Raw genomic sequence first — 20,190 nt, 5'->3', positions numbered from 1 at the left:
TGCTCAGCTGGAGGTGGGGCTTGATCTCACAACCCTGGATCATGTTCAAAACCTGAGCAGAAACCAAGAGTTGGTAGCTTAACCGACTGAACTACCCAAGTGCTGCTAAAATTTAAATTACAGCGTTTGGGTTTTTTTTTTTAAGATTTTATTTATCTATTTGAGATAAAGAGTGAGAACATACAAGTAGGGAATGGAGGGAGAAGAAGGCTCCCCATTGAGTAGGGAGCCCAATGTAGGACATGATCCCAGGACCCTGGGATCATAACCTGAGCCAAAGGCAGACAGTTAACTGATTGAACCACCTAGGTGCCCCATAAATTACTGTTTAATTAGTAATTTCCTCATTCTTAATCTCTGCCAGTTCTCTGTAAATCTTGAACTAATAATTCTTGTGCAATCTCAAAAACTAAAGAGCATTTGAAACAAAAATATCTCGGGGTGCCTTGGTAGCTCAGTTGGTTAAACATCTAACTCTTGATTTCAGCTCAGGTCATGATCTCATGTTTACTGTGTTCATCTCTGTATGAATGGAATTATGGTTTTTTAATGTTTTTCCTTTTGCTTGTCCTTATTTTGTGACTTTTCTGAAATAAGCATTATAATTCTTGTTTATTTTTAAAATAGTAATTTCATTTAAGGAAAGGGGAAAAGTGAAAATGAATATACCATTAATTTTCACTCATTTCACTCATATATTCAATGAATATACCCTTCAAAAGAAAAATGAAAATGAATATAACATTCCACAGAACTGTCGTCCAAATTGTTTCATCTTTACTCTGTATGTTAAGTACTGCTTTTATTTTGAGGACTTTTTATATGTGATATACATATGACAAGTAATTCTATACAAGAATTTAATTAAATATGTTTATACCAGGAATTATAATTAATGAAAATAGTTCCATTTGGTTTTTAACCATCTAGGTCTGCTGAGGGAGTTTAGGAAAACTGTGGTACATAAAATTTTTTTCTTTTCCACATTGACCAGGATTATAACCAAATCAGATGTATGAACAGTTACAGAGAAGAGGGGGCCATTGGTCTCATGAAGAATGCCCTGCCTTCTGCAGCTCTGTTTCAGAAGACCAAGAGGGTGACTTACCAGATTGAATATTTCTGGGGATGATACAACTATCTGGGCATGCATTTCCCTGTCAGTCCAGGTGGGACTGGAAACAGCCATTCAATTTTATGAATCTCACTGGACAGTATGGATTTACTGGAATTATTCCAGTCATCATGCCCTTTGGTTGTCATTATCTTGCAAATGTGTCAGAGGAAAATTTGCAAATATGGCAGTGACTGTAAAACTGGCACATGGCATTTATTAATCCTGAAGAAAAGCATATGTACTATTTTTCAGTATAATTATCATGGATATGCTAGAACTATTTCTTGAAAACAAGCCTTTTTATTACTTCTGTGTGAATTTATTTAACAAAACTGTTTTGTCTGTTGTGTCTAAGGAAAGTTCTAGAGGTTAGGTATTTAATTGTAAATATGTGAGGAAACTCTTAATGAAGAATTCAGAATAAAAATAGAAAAAGCACAGGTATCTGGGAATTCATTTGTTAAGATACATGAGAAAATGTTAAATTGAGGAGTGAACTTGTGACAGCAGTAGCATTTTAAATTTCTAAAGACTTATCCTGTATATATATGTAAAAAATGCAGCAGCACCAATTTTTATAAGTATTGTTTGACTTTATTAATACTAGATGATATAGTCTCAGCCTTAATTCTACATTTTCATTATTTTGTAATTTTTTATTACTATTTTTAAAGGGTTAAAGAAGTCGTACACTCCCACGTTAATGTAATAATAGTCTGCTAGGAAGTTGCTGCAAAAACGTTCAAATTGTGTATTAATTCAGGCTAATGTATGTAAATGTCTTTGTGTAAGTCCAGGACTATTGGTTTGTGAAGTTACTTTGTAAGGAAATGCTTTTGGTACAGTTCTGTGTCCCAGGAAATGTGTGTGTTTTTTAATCCTTTCTGAAGATAACAGTGAGGTTAATAAAGAGGATTGTTTCTTTCCTGTTAAATAAGTGTTTTCCTTTTTTAACATTGAAAGCTTTATAAAAGTTACTTTGGTAAAAACGATTACTATATTGATTTATCTTTATAATTGGAAGTCATTTAACTGTTGAAGAAGGAAATGAATTGGCAATAGTTTAGCTAAAGGAAAGACTGGATTCCTTTTAAATGACTCTTGTTCTTACCAGTTAAATGTTAGTGCTAAAAGAGTTCCATCTTCTAAATTGTTTATACTTTTGACTATATGAATTAGTTATTTACAATCACTGTGAAATGGGTGAGATGGTTATATTTTTAGTATGTAATTTTCTAATAATACTTGTTAGTAGAAAGTTTGCATTTGTGTCCTTTTTGTGCTGTCAAAATATCTTCAGTTATATCAGCTAAATATTTTCATGGGATCATCTCTTCTTCATGACTGTAATTTGTAAAATTATACATGTTTATTTGAGATTTTTTTGCATGTCTGTTGAACACCTAGTATGTCTTTTGACTTCAAGAAGAGGTTGCTACTTTTCATTATCACATACAGGTTAAATTTAGGAATAGATTGGTAGCAACATTAAAATTCATTGTAGGACATTCAGCCTTAAAATGTTAATTATCTTAAATATAAGGTGAAGTTTCTCCAAATCTGGCTTTGTGCAAACAATTATTTCATTTACAGATTCATCAGTAACCTTTGTGTGGCGATATCTTACTGTCTAAAATTAATTCCCTTTTGGAGAGTGATCAGATTGCTGTTAAAGAATCCCCTGTCCCAGTGACAAACAATTCATAGTATAGACAGACATTCTTAAATATATTTTATGTTAAGAAGCCTAAATTCAAGATCAAATAATGTCTGATAATATAAAATAGATTCCCAATATTCTGATTCTTTAGACTATGCTCCAATAAACATGGAATAGAAAATACTAATTATATCTCCATAGAGTACTGTATTTAAATCTTTGCTAATAGCATTTGTATACATCTACTTTTCTCACTTGTGTTTCTCCCCCACTGCTACTTTTTTTTTAAATTAAGATTTTATTCATTTATTTGCCAGAGAGGGAAAGAGAGATCACAGGCACAAGTGGGGAGCAGCAGGCAAAGGGAAAAGCAGGCTCCCTGCTGAGCAAGGAGCCCAATGCAGAACTCAATCCCAAGACCCTGGGAACATGATCTGAGCTGAAGGCAGATGCTCAACTGACTGAGCCTCCCAGGCATCCCTGTCGCCCTCCAGTTATTCTTAATTCTATTTTTTAGTTCTTGAGAGTAACAGAACTTTGTATTTCATTTTTCTATATTTTTATTTTAGTAAGTTTTATTTTAGAAAGAATTATGTACCTTGACTATGTACTTGATAGTCCACTGGGGAAGATTTTTTTATTGGTGTACTTAAATATAATTGGAATTCAGTTTTAACTTTAAAATAGCAGGAACAAAACCAGTATAGAATGAGACCATTACTTATGTTGTGCTAAAAATTATAGGGTAATATTTAAAAGCCAGGGGAATCTTTGTATTTTTATATCATTTAGATTAGAGTTCTGTGAAACATTTAGTGATAAGTGGTTAGCAAGTTTAGTGAAAAAGTGTATTTCCATGCTTTTAAAGACCAGAAGTATGTTATGATTTGTTAAACTTGTTACATATTTCTTCTCTTCAGTAGTTTTGCGGAGTGAACTCATTGAAGAACTGACAAGTCAATCATGGATCCTTTTGTCAAATACTAATGAAAAGTCAAAAGAATCATAAAGAAACCAATCAGATCTGTTTAAAAGATATAATATATTGAGCTTTGGCCACATTTGTATTAAATATGCAGGTGCTAATTGCCTAATGTTTTATATAGTAGAATTAAGAATGGAAAACAATTTCATACCTTTATAAATATGAATCCTGAGATGCTTCAAAATTTAAAACCAAAATGTTGGCCTTAGTAGCTTGAAATACAGCATGATTTTTTTTTAATTTATTTATTTATTTGACAGACAGAGTACAAGTAGGCAGAGCAGTAGGCAGAGGGAGAAGCAGACTCCCCGCTGAGCAGGTAGTCCAATGCGGGGCGCGATCCCAGGACCCTGGGATCATGACCCAAGCCGAAGGCAGTCGCTCAACAGACTGAGCCACCCAGGCGCCCCTACAGCATGATTTTTATTGCAACACTTATAAATTCATTAATTTAGCAAATACTTATATCTGCTATTCTGCAAACCAGTGTGTCTAACCTGTGCAGAAGATAATAGCTACCAATTAATGAATAGCATGCTGAATAAAATATTTATATACATTATTTACAAAAGACACATTAGATTAAAAACACTAAAAAGATGGAAAAAGATACATTGTGCAAACAGCAATCACAGCAGATTTGGAGTGATACTAATATACAAAATTGACACATGTTATTAGATATATGAGGGACATTTTATAATGATAAAAAGGTGAATCCATTAGGAAGATGTAACAATTATACATGCATCTAATGACAGAGTACCAAAATACATGAAGCACCAACTGACAGAAATGAAGACAATTCAGCAATAATAGTTGGAGACTATATGCCCTGTTCTCAATTATGGATAAAACAACTATACCAAACACACTAGAAGACTTGGACACTATAAACCAACTAGACTTAACAGACATATAGAACATGGCATCCAATAACAATATATATTCTTCTCAAGCACACAAGGAATATTTCTCATGATAGACCATAGACTAGAGCATAAAACCTTTAAAAATTTAAAAGGACAGAAAAAATACAAAGTATGTTCTCTGATCACAATGCAGTCATATTTGAAATATATAATGGAAAATGGAAACTCACAAATTGGGGAACTTAAACAAGACTATTCCTAGGTAACCAATGGGTCAAAAATTTTTTTTTAATTCATGAAATACCTTGAGATGAGTGAAAACACACAACATATCAGAATTTATGGGATGCAGGGCACCTGGGTGGCTCAGTGGGTTAAGCCTCTGCTTAGCAGGGAGCCTGCTTCCCCCTTTCTCTCTGCCTGCTGCTCTGCCTACTTGTGATCTCTTTCTCTCTCTGTGTCAAATAAATAAAATCTTAAAAAAAAAAAATTATGGGATGCAGCTAAAGCAGTGCTTAGTAACTTAGAGCTGTAAATGACTAAGAAAGAAAAAAAAAATCTCAATAACCTAATCCTTTACCTTAAAAGAGAAAACTGAATTTAAGCAGGAAGAAAATAGAGATTAGGGTGGAAGTGAATAGAATGAAATAAAGACTAGAAATACAAGAATAAAGTAATGAAACCAGAAGTTTTGAAAAATCAACAAAATTGATAAAATTTTAGCTAATTGGAGCAAGAACAGAATATACCAAAATGGAGACTATCGTTAACCCTTGAACAACATGGGGTTATGAGCACCAAACTGCACCCCGTACCACCCACACACACATACTTTGAAAAATCATAAAACTTTTGACTCTCCAAAAACTTAATCACCTACTGTTGACCAGAAGCCTTACTGGTAACAGTTGACACATTTTGTGTGTTACACGTACCACATACTGTAATGTTAAGGTAAGCTAGAAAAGAGAGAATGTTAAGATCACAAGAGAAAATATGTTTATGGTGCTGTACTATACTGAAAAAAAATTGCATATAAGTGGACCCATGCAGCTCAAATTTGTATTGGGTCAAGTATCAGCTGTATATATGAAAGAAGAACTTTACTAATAACCTTACATAAGCAAAAAGGATTGTAAAGGAATACAATGAACATTTATATGTGAAAAAATGAGATAACTTAGATGAAATAAATTCCTAGAAAGATGCAAACTACTGGAACTGACTCAAGAAAAAATAGACAACTGAATAGACCTATAGAAGATTGATCAAGATTGACAAGATTGGATCAATAAAAAAAAAAAAAAAAAAACTCACAAAGCCAAGGCCCAAATGGTTTTTACCACAGAATTCTGCCAAACATTTAAAAGATTAATACCAACACTTTTTCTTTGTAGATCATATGCTATTTAATAAAAGAAATAATGAAGTTAATTGTTTTCCTTTTCAGTATTTGCTTTAAGAGAAAAATCTTGAAGTTTGTAGGGATTTCTGATGCCAGGAATTCATGAAATGTAAGAGAACATTTAGCAATCAGGTGGTGTGGCTCATGACAATCAGCATATGTCCAACTACAACTTGCATTCCACTTACTTTAGCTGAGATACCCTTGCTCAGGTTGAACATACTGTGAGTAGAAGATTGCTGCGTCTAAGAAATAAGATACGATGGAGTCTTTGGAGAATGGCCTCACTGAATTGGTAAGTTAGCTATCCCCAAATTTTGGAGGTTTCCCCAGTTCTTCTATAATAGCTCAGTGCTCTAGCCATCTTCTTGTAAGTCATAGTCTTCTGGTGGTCTTTTCTTTTCCCCCAAAGTTGGACAAGTTTTTTTTGTTTGTTTGTTTTGTTCTGTCTTATTTTTGTTTTTTAAATAATCCCTACCCCAACAGGAATTCAAACTCATGACCCTGGGATCAAGAGTTGCATGCTCTTCTGACTGATTGAGCCAGGCGTCCCCTCTCCTTTGTTTTTGTTTCTTTAAGATTTTATTTATTTGACAGGAATCACAAGTAGAGAGGCAGGGGGTGGGGCGGGGGGCGTGGGCAGGCTTCCTGCTGAGCAGAGAGTCTGATGCAGGGCTCTATCCCAGGACCCTGGAATCATGACCTGAGCAGAAGGCAGAGGCTTTAACCCACTGAGCCACCCAGGCGGCCCTCTCTTTTGTTTTTTGATACAACCAGGAAGATACCTTTAGTTTTATCTACCCACCAAATATAAAATGCCATCTCAGGATTATAGAGATTCATGAAGATATTTAAACAGGTCGAGCTTCTTCCTGCCTTTGCTTCTTCCCCTTTGCTGAAGAACAGCAGGTTGTATTAGCTGTTTTTCAGCAATGTTCAGCAGGCAGTAGGGTCTGACAGTACATTAGAAGGATTATTCACCACAATCAACTGGGATTTATTCCTGGGCTTGCAGGGGTGGTTCAACATCTGCAAATCAGTCAGTGTGATGCACGACATTAATAAGAGGAAGGACAAGAACCACATGATCCTCTCAGTCGATGCGGAAAAAGCATTTGGCATCGTACAGCATCTAGTTTTTTTTTAAGATTTTATTTATTTGAGAGAGAGCATGTACAGGGAGGAAAGGGGAAAGCAGGATCCTCACTGAACAGGGAGCCCAATGTGAGGCTCATGATCCCAGAATTCTGGGATCATGACCTGATCCAAAGGCAGACACTGAACCAGTTGAGCCACCCAGGCAACCCTACAGCATCCTTTCTTGATTAAAACTCTTCACAATGTAAGGATAGAAGGAACATACCTCAATTTCATAAGAGCCATATACGAAAAACCCATGGTGAATATCATTCCCAAGGGGAAAAACCTGAGAGCTTTTCCCCTAAGGTCAGGAACATGGCAGGATGTCCACTCTCACCACTGTTGTTCAATATAGTACTGAAAGTCCTACACTTGGCAATCAGACAACAAAAAGAAAAGGTAGCTGAATTGGCAAAGAAATCAAACTCTCACTCTTCGCATATGACATGATAACTCTATGTGGAAAACCTGAAAGATCTTACTCCAAATTTGCTAGAACTCCTACAGGGGTTCAGCAAAGTGGCAGGATATAAAATCTATGCACAGAAATCAGTCGTGTTTCTATACACTAACAATGAGACAGAAGAAGAAGAAATTAAGGAGTCGATTCCATTTACAATTTCACCTAAAACCATAGGACACCTAGGAATAAGTCTAACCAAAGAGGCTAAGCTTCTGTATTCAGAAAACTATAGAACACCAATGAAAAAGATTGACAGAGACACAAAGAAATGGAAAAACTTTCCATACTCATGGATTGGAAGAACAGGTATTATTAAAATGTCTATACCACTCAGAGCAATCTATATATTCAAGGCAATCCCTATTAAAATACCACTAACATTTTTTACAGGGCTGGAAAAAAAATCCTAAAATTTGTATGGAACCAGAAAAGACCCCTATTAGCCAAAGGAATGTTGAAAAAAAAAAAAAAAGCCAAAGCTGGTGGCATCACAATTCCAGACTTCAAGCTCTATTAAAAAACTGTAATTATCAAGACAGTATGTTACTGGCACAAAAACAGACACATAGATCAGCAGAACAGAATTGAATCCAGAAAAGGACCCTCAATTCTATGGTCAACTAATCTTTGACAAAGCAGGAAAGAATATCCAATGGAAAAAAGACAGTCTCTTAAATAAACAATATTGGGAAAATTGGACGGTCACATGCAAAAGAATGAAACTGAACCATTTCCTTACACCATACACAAAAATAGACTCAAAGTGGATGAAAGACCTAAATATGAGACAGGAATCTGTCAAAATTCTAGAGGAGAACACAGGCAACAACTTGCTAAACATGTCTCCAAAGGCAGGGGAAGCAAAGGTAAAAATAAATTGTTGGGACTTCAAGAGAAAAGCTTTTGCACAGCAAAGGAAGCAGTCGACAAAACCAAAAGACGACGGACAGAAAGGGTAAAGATGTTTGCAAATGTCTTACCAGATAAAGAGCTAGTATCCAAAATCTATAAAGATCAAACTCAACATCTAAAAAACAAATACACACACACCCACCATATATATATATAGCTTAGAGGAAAAGCATCCAGTATGATGTTAGTTCTGGACTTTCCATAGCTGACTTTCATCATGTTGAAGAAGTGCCCTTGTATTACTAACTAGTGAGATAGATACATATATATATATATATATATTGTATATATGTATTTTGTTTCAAATAAAACTATCAAGTAAAGTGACAACCACCAGAATGGGAGAAAATATTTACCAATCATACATCTAAAAGGGACCTATATCTACAATATTATAAAAACTCTTACAACTCAAAAATTCAAAACAGTATGCTTTCACATAAAAATGGATAAATTAATGGACAGGAAATAAGCCCATGCATACATGATCAATTAATTTATGATGAAAGACAAGAATATACAATGGGGAAAAGACAGTCTCCTCAATAAATGGTATTTGGAAAACTGGCCAGCCATCATACAGAAAATAAATTTGAAATGGATGAGAGACTTGAATGCAAGACTTGAAACTTAAAACTCCCAGAAGAAAACATAGGTAGTCAGCTCCTTGACATACATCTGTCTTGGCAAATATTTTTTGGACCAAAGACAAGGAAAGCTTAAACAAACATAACTACATCAAACTAAAAAGCTTCCGCACAGGAAAGGAAACCATCAATAAAAAGGCAATCTACTAAATGAGAGAAGATATTTACAAATCATATACCCAATAAGGGGTTAATATCTGAAATATAATTTTTTAAAAACTCATCAATAACAAAAACAAACTGATTTTAAAAATGGACAGAGAATCTCAATAGACATTTTTCCAGAAAAAAACATGCAGATGGACAGCAGGCATTTGAAAAGGTGCTCAACATCATTAATCATCAGGGAAGTGCAAATCAAAACCACAGTGAGATATCACCTCACACCTGTCACAAATGTCTTATTTTCAAAATTAAAAAAACAAGTGTTGAGGATGTGGAGAAAAGTGAACCCTTGTTCACCACTGGTGGAATTTAAATTGGTACAGCCACTATGGAAAACATAGATTCCTCAAATAATTAAAAATAAAACTACCATATGATCCAGCTTGTGGGTATTTATCTGAAGAAAACTAAAATAGTAACTCAAAAAGATATGTGCACCCCCGGTTTATTGCAGCACTAGTCACAATAACCAAGGTATGGACATAATCTAAATGTCCATCCATGAATGAATGGTTAAAGAAGTTTGGTATATCAAACCAAATTTTATATACAATGAAATACTAATTAACCGTGAAAAAGAATGAGATCTTGCCATTTGTGACAAGAAGGATGGACCTTGAAGATATTACGCTAAGTGAAATAATTCAGACCCAGACTAATATTGTATGATTTTTCTTACATCTGAAATCTAAAAAAACAAACAAACCCAAACTCACAGATAGGGAGAGCAGATAGGTAGTTGCTACAGGAGGGGCTGAGGGAGGTGGACAAAATGGGTCAAGGGGATTGAAAGGTGCAAAGTTCCAGTTACAAAATAAATAAGTCATGCAGGTGTAATGTACGACAGGGTGACTATAGTAAATAATACAGCATTGCGTATTTGAAAGTATTGCATATTGAAACTGTGTATGATGATGGATATCAACTAGACTTGTGATCATTTTACAACATATACAAATATTAAATTATTATGTTCTATACTTGAATATTAAAATGTTATATGTCAGTTATAGCTGAATTTTATAAAAAAAATTTTAAAAATCTAATAACCTTTAAAGAAATTTAAAGATCTAATAATCCTTTTTAAAAAGTAGTAGAGGGGCATCTGGGTGGCTTAGTCAGTTAAGTGTCTGATTTCAGCTCAGGTCATGATCTCAAGGTTCTGGGATCTAGTCCCTGCTCAGTGGGGACACTGCTTCTCCCTCTCCCCACCCCATGCTTGTGCTCTCTCAAATAAATAAATAAAAATCTTTTTAAAAAATTAAAAAATAGGGGTGCCTGGGTGGCTCAGTGGGTTAAGCCTCTGCCTTCAGCTCAGGTTATGATCTCAGTGTCCTGGGATCGAACCCCACATGGGCCTCTCTGCTCAGCAGGGAGCCTGCTTCCCTCTCCCCCTCTGCCTGCCTTTCTGCCTCCTTGAGATCTCTCTCTCTGTCAAATAAGTAAATAAAATATTAAAAAAAAAAAAGAATTGAGCCCATCATCATTTGAAAAAAAATTTTTTTAAATAGTGGAAAATCTAAATTTTTTAATAAGCTGAATAAATAATAGAAAGGGGAAAATGAAGAGAGAAATCCTGAAGCAATAAGAGGCAGAATAAGGTGATTTAATGACACCTTGGCATCACAGAGCGGTCAGGGGTCCAGAGGTTGTAAAGATCAGTCCTGCTCTCAGAACCAAGCCCTTCCCAGAAGACAGTGTATTTTGACTGCATATAAACAGTCAAAAAATATTTTGACAAGTATATTAAATAAGTTTTGAGCCTCGATCTGAGTGAAAATGGTGTCAAGCTTGTAGAGCTTTCTAGACATAGACAAATGCATCATGATATCCTTAAAACATTTCTGTTTCAAAGCATCACCCAAAGCTATTTTTTCAGGATGATTTTAAGGATACAGATTCCCATTTTGCCAGGTATGCCTTTTAAAAGATTCTTTCTTATTCTAAAATGTATATATCTATTATATTACATTACATCAAATGTTTTATTTATATCAGTATATATAAGAAATGAAGCAAACATCCACTTAATAACTAAATACCTACAAGAACTAAATGCCTGTGAGGAATAAGAATGCTGCTCTAGGAGCACCCATGTGCCCTTCTGGATCTTTCAGTTCTTCCTCTCTGGAGGAAACCACTCTCTGCCTTGTTTCTCTCTTCCTTGTCTTTACCATCTCATCACATAGTATGTATCCCCAAACATTAATTAGGTATTAATTTGCACTTCCATGGTACTACAGAGGTTGAGTGTATTTATTTTTTGTTGGCCATTTGAGTTTCCTCTTTTGTGAAGTGCAGATTCTAGTCTTTGGTCCTTTTATTGTTAGACTGTCTTTTTCTTCTTAATTTATTGTTCTTGATTTGTTAAGTTCCTCTATCCATTCTTTATCAGATATATGTTGCAAACATGTGAGAAGACCGGGAGGTACCCAGACGAGATTCAAGAACAGGTGAAGACTCCAGGGGTCTTGCAGGTGGAGTTAAAGTTCTCCAGACATGGAGAAAATTCCACACAGAGGGAGCAGTTTATGCAAAGATTATATTTGTTTCAGGATCTCCAATTAACACAATTTGGAAAACATAAAAAAGGAGAAAGAACCACTTTCCCTTCTCAGACCTCCCCAGGCAAATTAGATTTGCTTCTGGATTTAACATTTTTAGTTTTAATGTGGACGAAACAGATTTGTGTGTTTGTCCAGTTTGGGCTTTCACTCGGCTCTTTAAAGCCTCGTCTCTGATAAAATACAGTGTATTTCTGGGCAAGGGGAAGGCAGGAAATTAAGGGAAACCATCCTCTAAAAGAAGTTGTTTTTATTATCCAGAATTGTTCCCTTAAAATTTTTGAAGTACCCTAAAGAAGGATTTAAAACTCCAACCTAAAGAGATCATTAGATTATTCATAATCAATCTGTCCTTCGGAGGACATAATTTATTGGAATTTCCTTGGGCATCACTTAGGAACAGCAAGCAGTTCAAAGCCTGAGATGGATTTTCCTCTTATTTGTTATTTCTACAGTTGACAGATATTTTTGGCTAAGCAGAGATTTGGCAATGTTGGGTTCTTGATTCCAAGCTTTTTAAAAGTGCAGTTAAGGAAAATTGTAATTCTGAGGTGACATACGTTTGAAACCTCATTTGGCCTCTTATTACCTCATTCATTAGAGCAAGAAGCACTCTGGCTGGAGATCACATGCTGTGGCCTAGGGAGAGGGTGACTCTTATTTTGTTCTCCAGCTGACTGGGCCTCAGAGCGGGGTGGAGGAAGACTGAAAATAGTCATTTCTTGGCTGCACTGGTCAGGCGAGAGGGCCTGTCTAATCATGGGTCCATTTACAAGTGAGAAAGAGAAACAAGGTCTCTGGAGGTTGGCCTCACCAGTTAGGTGGATGTGATGTGAACAGAGTTGGTAAAGGTCCAAGAAAAACTTCACAGAGGTTTAGATTTATTCGAGCCGTTTACATTTGTTCAAAGATAAAACTGAAGTGTCCTCTTCTGTTCTAAGTTTGAGTTTTCAACTTGTTTTCAAGTTAGCATCCCCAGACCCCAGTTCTCTCTCAAATGCAATGCCGCTTTCCTCCCTACGTATAAAACGTACATTAACTCATTCAACTCTCTTACAAAAGTCTGCTTTCTCCTACTTTATTCAACGAATGTTATTAAATAAAGTGCTATGTGCCAGACACTATGCCAAATATAGGGATCAAACATAAGAGGAATTAGAAATTTCTTTTTCTATACTATATATTCAAAACTAATGGATGATGATGGAAGTCAGAATCAGTGTGACTTTTGGGAAGGATTCATGATTAGAAGGAGCCATGAGGGGCCCTGGGGTGCTGGTATGTTTTCTTCACAGTCTGGGTGCTGGTTACACAACTGTGTTCAGTTCATGAAAATTCATTGAGTCACTTATGACTTTGGCACTTTTTATAAGAATGCTATACTTTGGGACGCCTCGGGGGCTAAGTTGGTTAGGTGTCTGCCTTCAGCTCAGGTCGTGATCTCAGGATCCTGGGACTGAGCCTTGAGTTGGGGGGTCCCTCCTCAGCAGGAAGCCTGCTTCTCCCTCTCCCTCTAACGCTTCCCCTGTTTGTGCTTTCTCTCTGTCAAATAAATAAATGACTAATAAATTAAAAAGAAATAAAGAATGCTATACTTTGATAAAATTCACAGGAGAAAACCATAATCTACAAATATTTATTTTTAAAAATCTTTCATGAAACTGAAATCCCTAGTTCTAAAGGGGAAGAGTCTTTTTGGGTTGAAACACATTGGAACTGAGTTCTGATAGGGTTTTTTTTTGTTTTTTGTTTTTGTTTTTTTCTAATGTTCGTCCTATTTCTCCCAGGAATCCTGGCACCACTTTGCCCTCAAATAGCCCTTTGGAAAGCATAACCTCAGAATATTCAGGGAATAAAATATTTTGTTTTTGTTTTTTTAAAAGCTAGGGGAAAACATGTAAGGATGCACTAGAAAACTAAGGCACTTTCCTGCTTGACCCCTCAACATTCTCTACGACACTCTTGCCTCACCTGTATTTTCCAATCAGTCAAAAGGTAGTAGTAATTTTTTTACTGCCCATAGCTTATTAATTTATGTTTTAGGTTTTTTTTTTTAACCAGTGAATGTTCAAAGATATCAGTGGGGCCTAGAAGGAGAGCTCTGCTCTCCTTCTAGAGAGAAGGAGATTTAAATGTGCTAGAACCAAGCCAGAGCAGTTATAGAATGCAGCAGCATAGTGCTGTGTTCTCAGCTCCTGAGGATGAGTGTAAGTGATTAAGTGCAAGAAGACAGAGCCAAGGAAAGCTCATGAAAATATCTACCTTCATCAGCCAACTAAACAACCAAGTCTTTGCTGCTTAATCAACTTAAAAAAATATATAATATAAACTTCAAAAAGTTACCAAAATGTGCATGAGGCAATAACAGAAGATTTTGATGCAAGTAAAGTTTTGACTCAGAGAAAACCAGTTATTTCTCATTTTCTGATTTTATTATTTGCATCGACATTTACTAATAGTTTAGCCTTTATAAAGGCTAAACAAACATAGCATGGCTTTCAGTTAATTTTAGGCCTCTTAGAATGACCATATAATTTATTGTTCAAACCCAGGCACTTTTGAAGATGAAAGAAGACTCTAAAAGTAATTAATAGTGTTAACTGATCTGCAACAGGAGTAACCGGGGAAATCAGGACATCTGCTTACTATACCTATTGTTACATAAGGGAAAAAGAGAACCAGAGTTGTTGTTTTGTTTTGTTTCCACCAGCCTATACTGCTCTCCTTCTTGTTTCGTAGTCCTCAGTCCTACCTGGGCTTTCTGCCTCACCTACCCACCCACCCCCCACCTCTGGCCACATCTAAGACCACATACCTTGGTCTGGCAACTTCACTGGCCACATTAGAAATATACCAGGTATAAGTCACATTAACTGCCCCTTCCTGGATAACAATTACATTCATTTTTTTATATCATGGTGGATTTAAGGCAAAACAAAAACTGTAATACTTACCTTCAACCCATACTTCTCCACAGACTTTCCTAATTAACACCCAACTTTTCTGATTGTATAAGCTCTCTTTTTTCATCATCACCTAGCTACACAGTTTTTACTATGCTATATTCTATTTACAAATGTAGCACTATGTTAAATCATTCCGGTCAGTCAATTAAGATGAGAAAGAACTCAATCTGTTTTTCTCTGGCTCCCACATTGCCTGGTACAGTTTTGAATATGCAGAACTTCCCCAGTGTGCGTACTGATCGATCAAATCTTCGGATGGCCACAAAATTCCAAGAACTTTCCTTTAGCTTCCCAAATGTATCAATTTCTTACTGTTCCCGGACTTAAGTTGAAATACCATTCATCCTCACTATTCATAAATTCTGCTTACCTACTTACTAAGTTTATTTTTAAATCTAAAAGAAGCCATGCTTAGAATTTTCAGTCATTTGTAGACTTGTGCAGAGAGGCAAACACTTCCTTGCCCGACGTGCTTATTCCCAGCCAAGATCCAGCAAGACAATGCTCTACCTTCTTATTTTCCCTCTCACATTACAAGTAAGTAAGTAAAAGGACAAGTAAGTCCTTTTCATGGTAAATTTAGTGTCACTTTTTTTTTTTTTCATCTTGTGCTCTTTGTTGGTGATTTTGCTGTTTAAAATGGCTCCCAACCATATTGCCAAAGTGCTAGCTAGTGTTCCTAAGCACAAGGCTGTCACATGCCTTACGGAGAAAATATGTGTTAGTTAAACTCTGTTCAGGCATGAGTTACAGTGATGTTGGCCATGAGTTTGATGTTATGGAATCAATGTTATGTATTGAATAAGGTATCTTTAAATAGAAACACACATAACACAAGGTTATGTATTGACTGGTTGACAAAAATCCTTTGTGACCAGAGGCTTATAGGAACCTAACCCTATATTTCCCCTAGGAGCAATTGTTCAGTATTAGCTAATTCAGTGTTGGCAGCAACTTTATACAACATACTACATCAAATAAGGAGAATTGACTATACTTAAGTACTCATCACATTATTCAGAACTGCATAATCTGAAATACTAAAAAGAATGAATTTGCTCATGAATACTTATTGAATGAGCATAGACCAAGATGGTGGTAAAATTTAATAATGTATTTTATAATCATCAAACATATTCTATTTAGAACATTTTGTTGATTCCAGAATAATCGACTCCTATTCAATAAATAAATGATGAACTACAACATAGTTTGATGTGGCTCATATACAAAGACACTACTGCCTAAGCTGTTATAGCTCTCTTGGAAACAAATCAAATCCTTAGAGCCTATTTTTGTCAGTTATTTCTTATAAAGAAAAAATGTATTCAAAACCACACCATAAGTGTAACAGCAATGAATTCTCAAACATATTATTTGGCTATAGGAAGCATTCTTGGGACAAAGAAACATCTGAAAAAAATTAAGCAACATGGAATTAGAAACTAATTTCATCTTTTTGAGAAAGAAGAAGTTCACAACTGAGTTGCCTGATAATCTGAGTTTATTTTTGTAGAGTTATTGATCCTTCCAAAGATCTCACTGAATTGTCCTAAAATAAATTTCTTGGTAGAGGATGAAATCTCCTGAACAATAAACTGAGCTATATGTTCCCCTCTGGGGGCAATAAAAAAGAAAACTGGGCTGGAAGTCAAGAACCCAGTATTCCATTCCTGACTATTACATTAGTCATTCCGAATGAGTCATGCATGTGCTTTTGTGACAGCCATTTTTTCATGTATTTCTTACTTAGAAAGAAGAAGGATAGTACATGGTCCGCTGCCCACATCAGTTGGCACCAACAAAGAATGACAAAACTCCTGAACCTGACTGCAAATTTGTTGCAGTGCTGATGTAGTAAGAGTAACAGTTGTGAATATTCATCTTCCACTTGCCAGGCACTTGTCAATAAGCCTGGCACTGTGCCAGGCAGTTCACATGTGATAACCCAACTAATCTCCCAACAGTCCCACAAGGCATTCCCATTTTTTCAGAGCAGATAGTGGAGGATCGAGAGGCCTACTGACTTGTCTGAGATCATTCTGCTAAGAGGCAGGGTACCCAATTTTGAACAGTATGTTAACCCCATTGCATGAGCTCTTTCTTAACCACTGTTTGTTTTCATGTGTGATTTCAGGCATGATTTTTAACTTTTCACAGTTTTGAAGTTCTCATGTGATAGTTTAAAACGTATTAAGTCACACACCCCTGATCAATATAGGGAGATTTGTTCCTGGTATCGCTCAAGAGAGATGATTAAAATAATGGTCATAATTCTTAATAATGTCACCAAATCGATCAACTGATAAATAAGACCAGTCGGGTTCAGAAGATACTGAGATTTTTGAATCTTTAGCTATACACAGCAAATGGGATATTCACAAATAGGTACATTAAGAAAATTTGAAGAGAGCAATTGTTCTTTGTTTTGTTCTGGTCTATTTGAACAAAGCCTTTGATAAGACAGGAAAGAGAACAGACCAAGCCAGAGTGCAGTTAAATACCTTTTTTTAAATTTTTCTGAGATATCTCTGTCTCTCTTTCATTACCAACTTGCATTTCTTTTTAATGAAGTGCATCTTATCATTAACTTATGAAAGTATAAGGCATTTTTGTAGAGTGTATTATGTTAGGAATGCTTTGAAATAAAAATTTATTCAAGATACCCAGTCTTCAAGGACTTTTCCCCCTCCTCATTAGATAAGCAGCACAAAGAAGCAGTAAAGACACCTAAGAGTACGCCTAGATATCAGGGGGAACTTTTCTGAGTTCTAGAAAGCAAAGACAAGAAATGAGAAGGATGGGACACCCAGGCTAGTCTTAAGACTCTTGACCACATACATCCTAGATGCAAATCAGTTCATCTTGATCAAGCATCATGTGCTGATGACTGAATGTGAGGATGGGGAAAATTACCCACCTGCTGCCCCTGTGATGGTCGCCCACTCTCTTGCACCAGGTAAATGAAAGGGAGTCTGGAGGTACTGGGGGCCCTTCTCGTGAAGCAGTGAGATATACTCCCAAGTACAGAGCCTGATGGGCATTTTTATCATGACCAACAGTGAGGGAATAGGTTTTAGGAAGCAGGTCCAACTTTGCATTTTTGCTTTAGCTAAGTTGGTCACACAGAGTGGGAGTAACTATGGGGTACTTTGATTTTAAAAGCAGAAGAAATGCCTTCAGATTGTGATAAGAAACTGACAGTTTTCAAGTGGTTGTTTAAAGTAGTTGGCAGCTTATAAAGAATTCACACTTAGTAGCATTCTGCCAGTGACTCGGCCGTTATTCCTTATGGCTAAGGTTGCATGACCTGCCTTATTAGTCTGTCTCCTAATGTGCTCTCTATCCTCAGGATTCTTCCCTCTGCTTTCTGGAGATGGTTTTCTGGTTCCCAAGTTTGATATGTCTGTTTCTGTAGCTAGGGAAGAGAAAGGGAAGAGGGTCCCTTGAGATCTTGGTCTCAAGTCTTCCTAAGAGTCAGAAGTTTTCTTCCATCTTCCCAGAGCAGCCCCTCACCTGGTACACGTGGGCACATGTCTAGAGAAACACATGTGACAAATACTGTCTCACATCATTGTACATCAGACAATTTCCACCCTTCACTGCACAGGAATGCCTGGAAGCTCTGTTAACACAGAACCTAGGTCAGTTTTGGCTCACTTGTGAATCCTCAGATTTTTACACAATGCCTAGCTTATCTCAGATGCTCAGGATAAAATTTATCTACTGGTGAGTACCATTTATAGCTGATTAAATATAGTGTCGTGGTCATCTCAATGGAAAGTTGGTTCTCAAGCCCTTGGACTAGAATACACCTAGGAAGGTGTATAACTTTAATTCAATGGAAAAAGTAGATTTAACCTCATCAGCTCAACTCGCTCTCAAGTTTGAGAGTTACCTATACTGAAGAGACCTTGTGGTTAGCTGCTGGGTGTAGACATGCATCATTTGGCTTTCATTTTTTGTGTCCTGTTTCTTCCCTATGACTCTTCATGAACAAAAATGGTGTTAGGATGGGGACTATGGGAAGTCACAAAGACACAGACTGGGTTATGCAAGACCATTTTTTATCCCTTTCTGTGATTTTTTCCCCTCTGGGTGGCTCTTCTGAAGGCTGGGATGACTTCAGCCCATTCTGTGTGTGATCTTCTGTTTAAGAAAGTTCATGGATGGACTGTTTTCTTACATGGCATCATTTTCTGCTTGGCTTTTGTGAAATTTTGACTTAGAGAATATCCTTTCTTTCATTTGCAAATCAAAAAGCCCAACAACATCCTCAAGACATATTAGAGATAAAATGGACCAATGGCTTCATTTAGGGAACACCGCAAATGTTTCCTGTCCATATAACAGGCCACAGCCAACAACAACCTGTTCACTCACGGAAACTGTAGTTTATGCGGTCTGCAAATAACCTCACTCTAGTGCTCATTAGAAAAGCGGATCGATTGAAATACACCCCAGCATACAACACTTTGGTAGGGATTTTATGTGACATTCTTCTGTGGAGTTGCTTGGTCCCCAAAAGAAATTGGTGGAGATTAGTGTAACTGTAGGCAGAAAATATGTAGGCAAGCGAAAAGACCAAGGTCTAGCAGTGTTTGAACTGTGAGGGGCAGACGGGACCATTGTGGCCTTTCATGTTGACAGAAAAAGTTCAGAGTAGGACATGAGAAGCAGAGACTGTCAGATTATCTTTCAAAATGTCGTGTAGCGTTTATTAGAGTCTGACGCTGTGCTTCCGTCGCTGTTGTGAAGTGTGTGGCTGTCTCCCCGCTGCCCTGCACGTTCACTTGGACACGGAGATGGATGCCTGAGGCAGAGTTAAGAGAAGAGCATCCGTGTTCATTTCCCCCTAGACTCTAAAGTCAAATGTGAGGGGGAATGGAGACGTCCTGCCCGGGGAGGCAACCCGAGTCGCGTCCCTCCCAGGGACTGATAAAGATGTCCCTCACTGTCTCCGGGGAGCCGGCACCCGGGCACAGCGGGCACGACGTGAGGACGGCCAGACTCGCCGACTGCGGCCGCATCCCCAAGGGGCCGGGGCGCGCCTGCTGGAAGGTGGGAGGCGGAGTTGCTCCTCTTCTGGGAAGAGACCAAAGGAATGAGTAATTGGAAATTCTGTAACTTAGACCCTTCTCCTAAACTCTTTAGCCCTTTCACCCCAAGCCCCCTGCCGAGAGGCAAGGGCACCGGAGACAGGGAGCCGTGGTGGAAGGAGAGTCACGTTTCGGAGAGGGAAGTGAAATAAAGAGGGCGGCACCCGGGGGGACCGGTGCGTCATTGAGGGACCG

General features: G+C 37.0%; 1 protein-coding gene and 1 pseudogene across 2 annotated transcripts in view; one reads left to right on the top strand and one right to left on the bottom strand.

Annotated features, from left to right (window-relative positions):
- Positions 1-2,494, top strand: part of SMCHD1 (structural maintenance of chromosomes flexible hinge domain containing 1) — a 147,081-nt gene extending 144,587 nt beyond the window's left edge. For both annotated transcript variants that reach the window (XM_059409297.1, XM_059409296.1), the window contains one exon: positions 995-2,494. In XM_059409297.1, the coding sequence (XP_059265280.1) occupies positions 995-1,019 (25 nt within the window). In that variant the 3' untranslated portion in view covers positions 1,020-2,494. The remainder of the gene's footprint in view (positions 1-994) is intronic.
- Positions 2,495-4,391: 1,897 nt separating this feature from the next.
- Positions 4,392-20,180, bottom strand: LOC132022980 (transcription factor Spi-C-like; annotated as a pseudogene).
- Positions 20,181-20,190: the final 10 nt, after the last annotated feature.

This window comes from Mustela nigripes, chromosome 8, assembly GCF_022355385.1.
Source record: "Mustela nigripes isolate SB6536 chromosome 8, MUSNIG.SB6536, whole genome shotgun sequence".
NCBI classification, from domain to species: domain Eukaryota; kingdom Metazoa; phylum Chordata; class Mammalia; order Carnivora; family Mustelidae; genus Mustela; species Mustela nigripes.
Note: the sequence above shows the minus strand (reverse complement) of the source record. Positions and strands in the feature narration are given on the sequence as shown.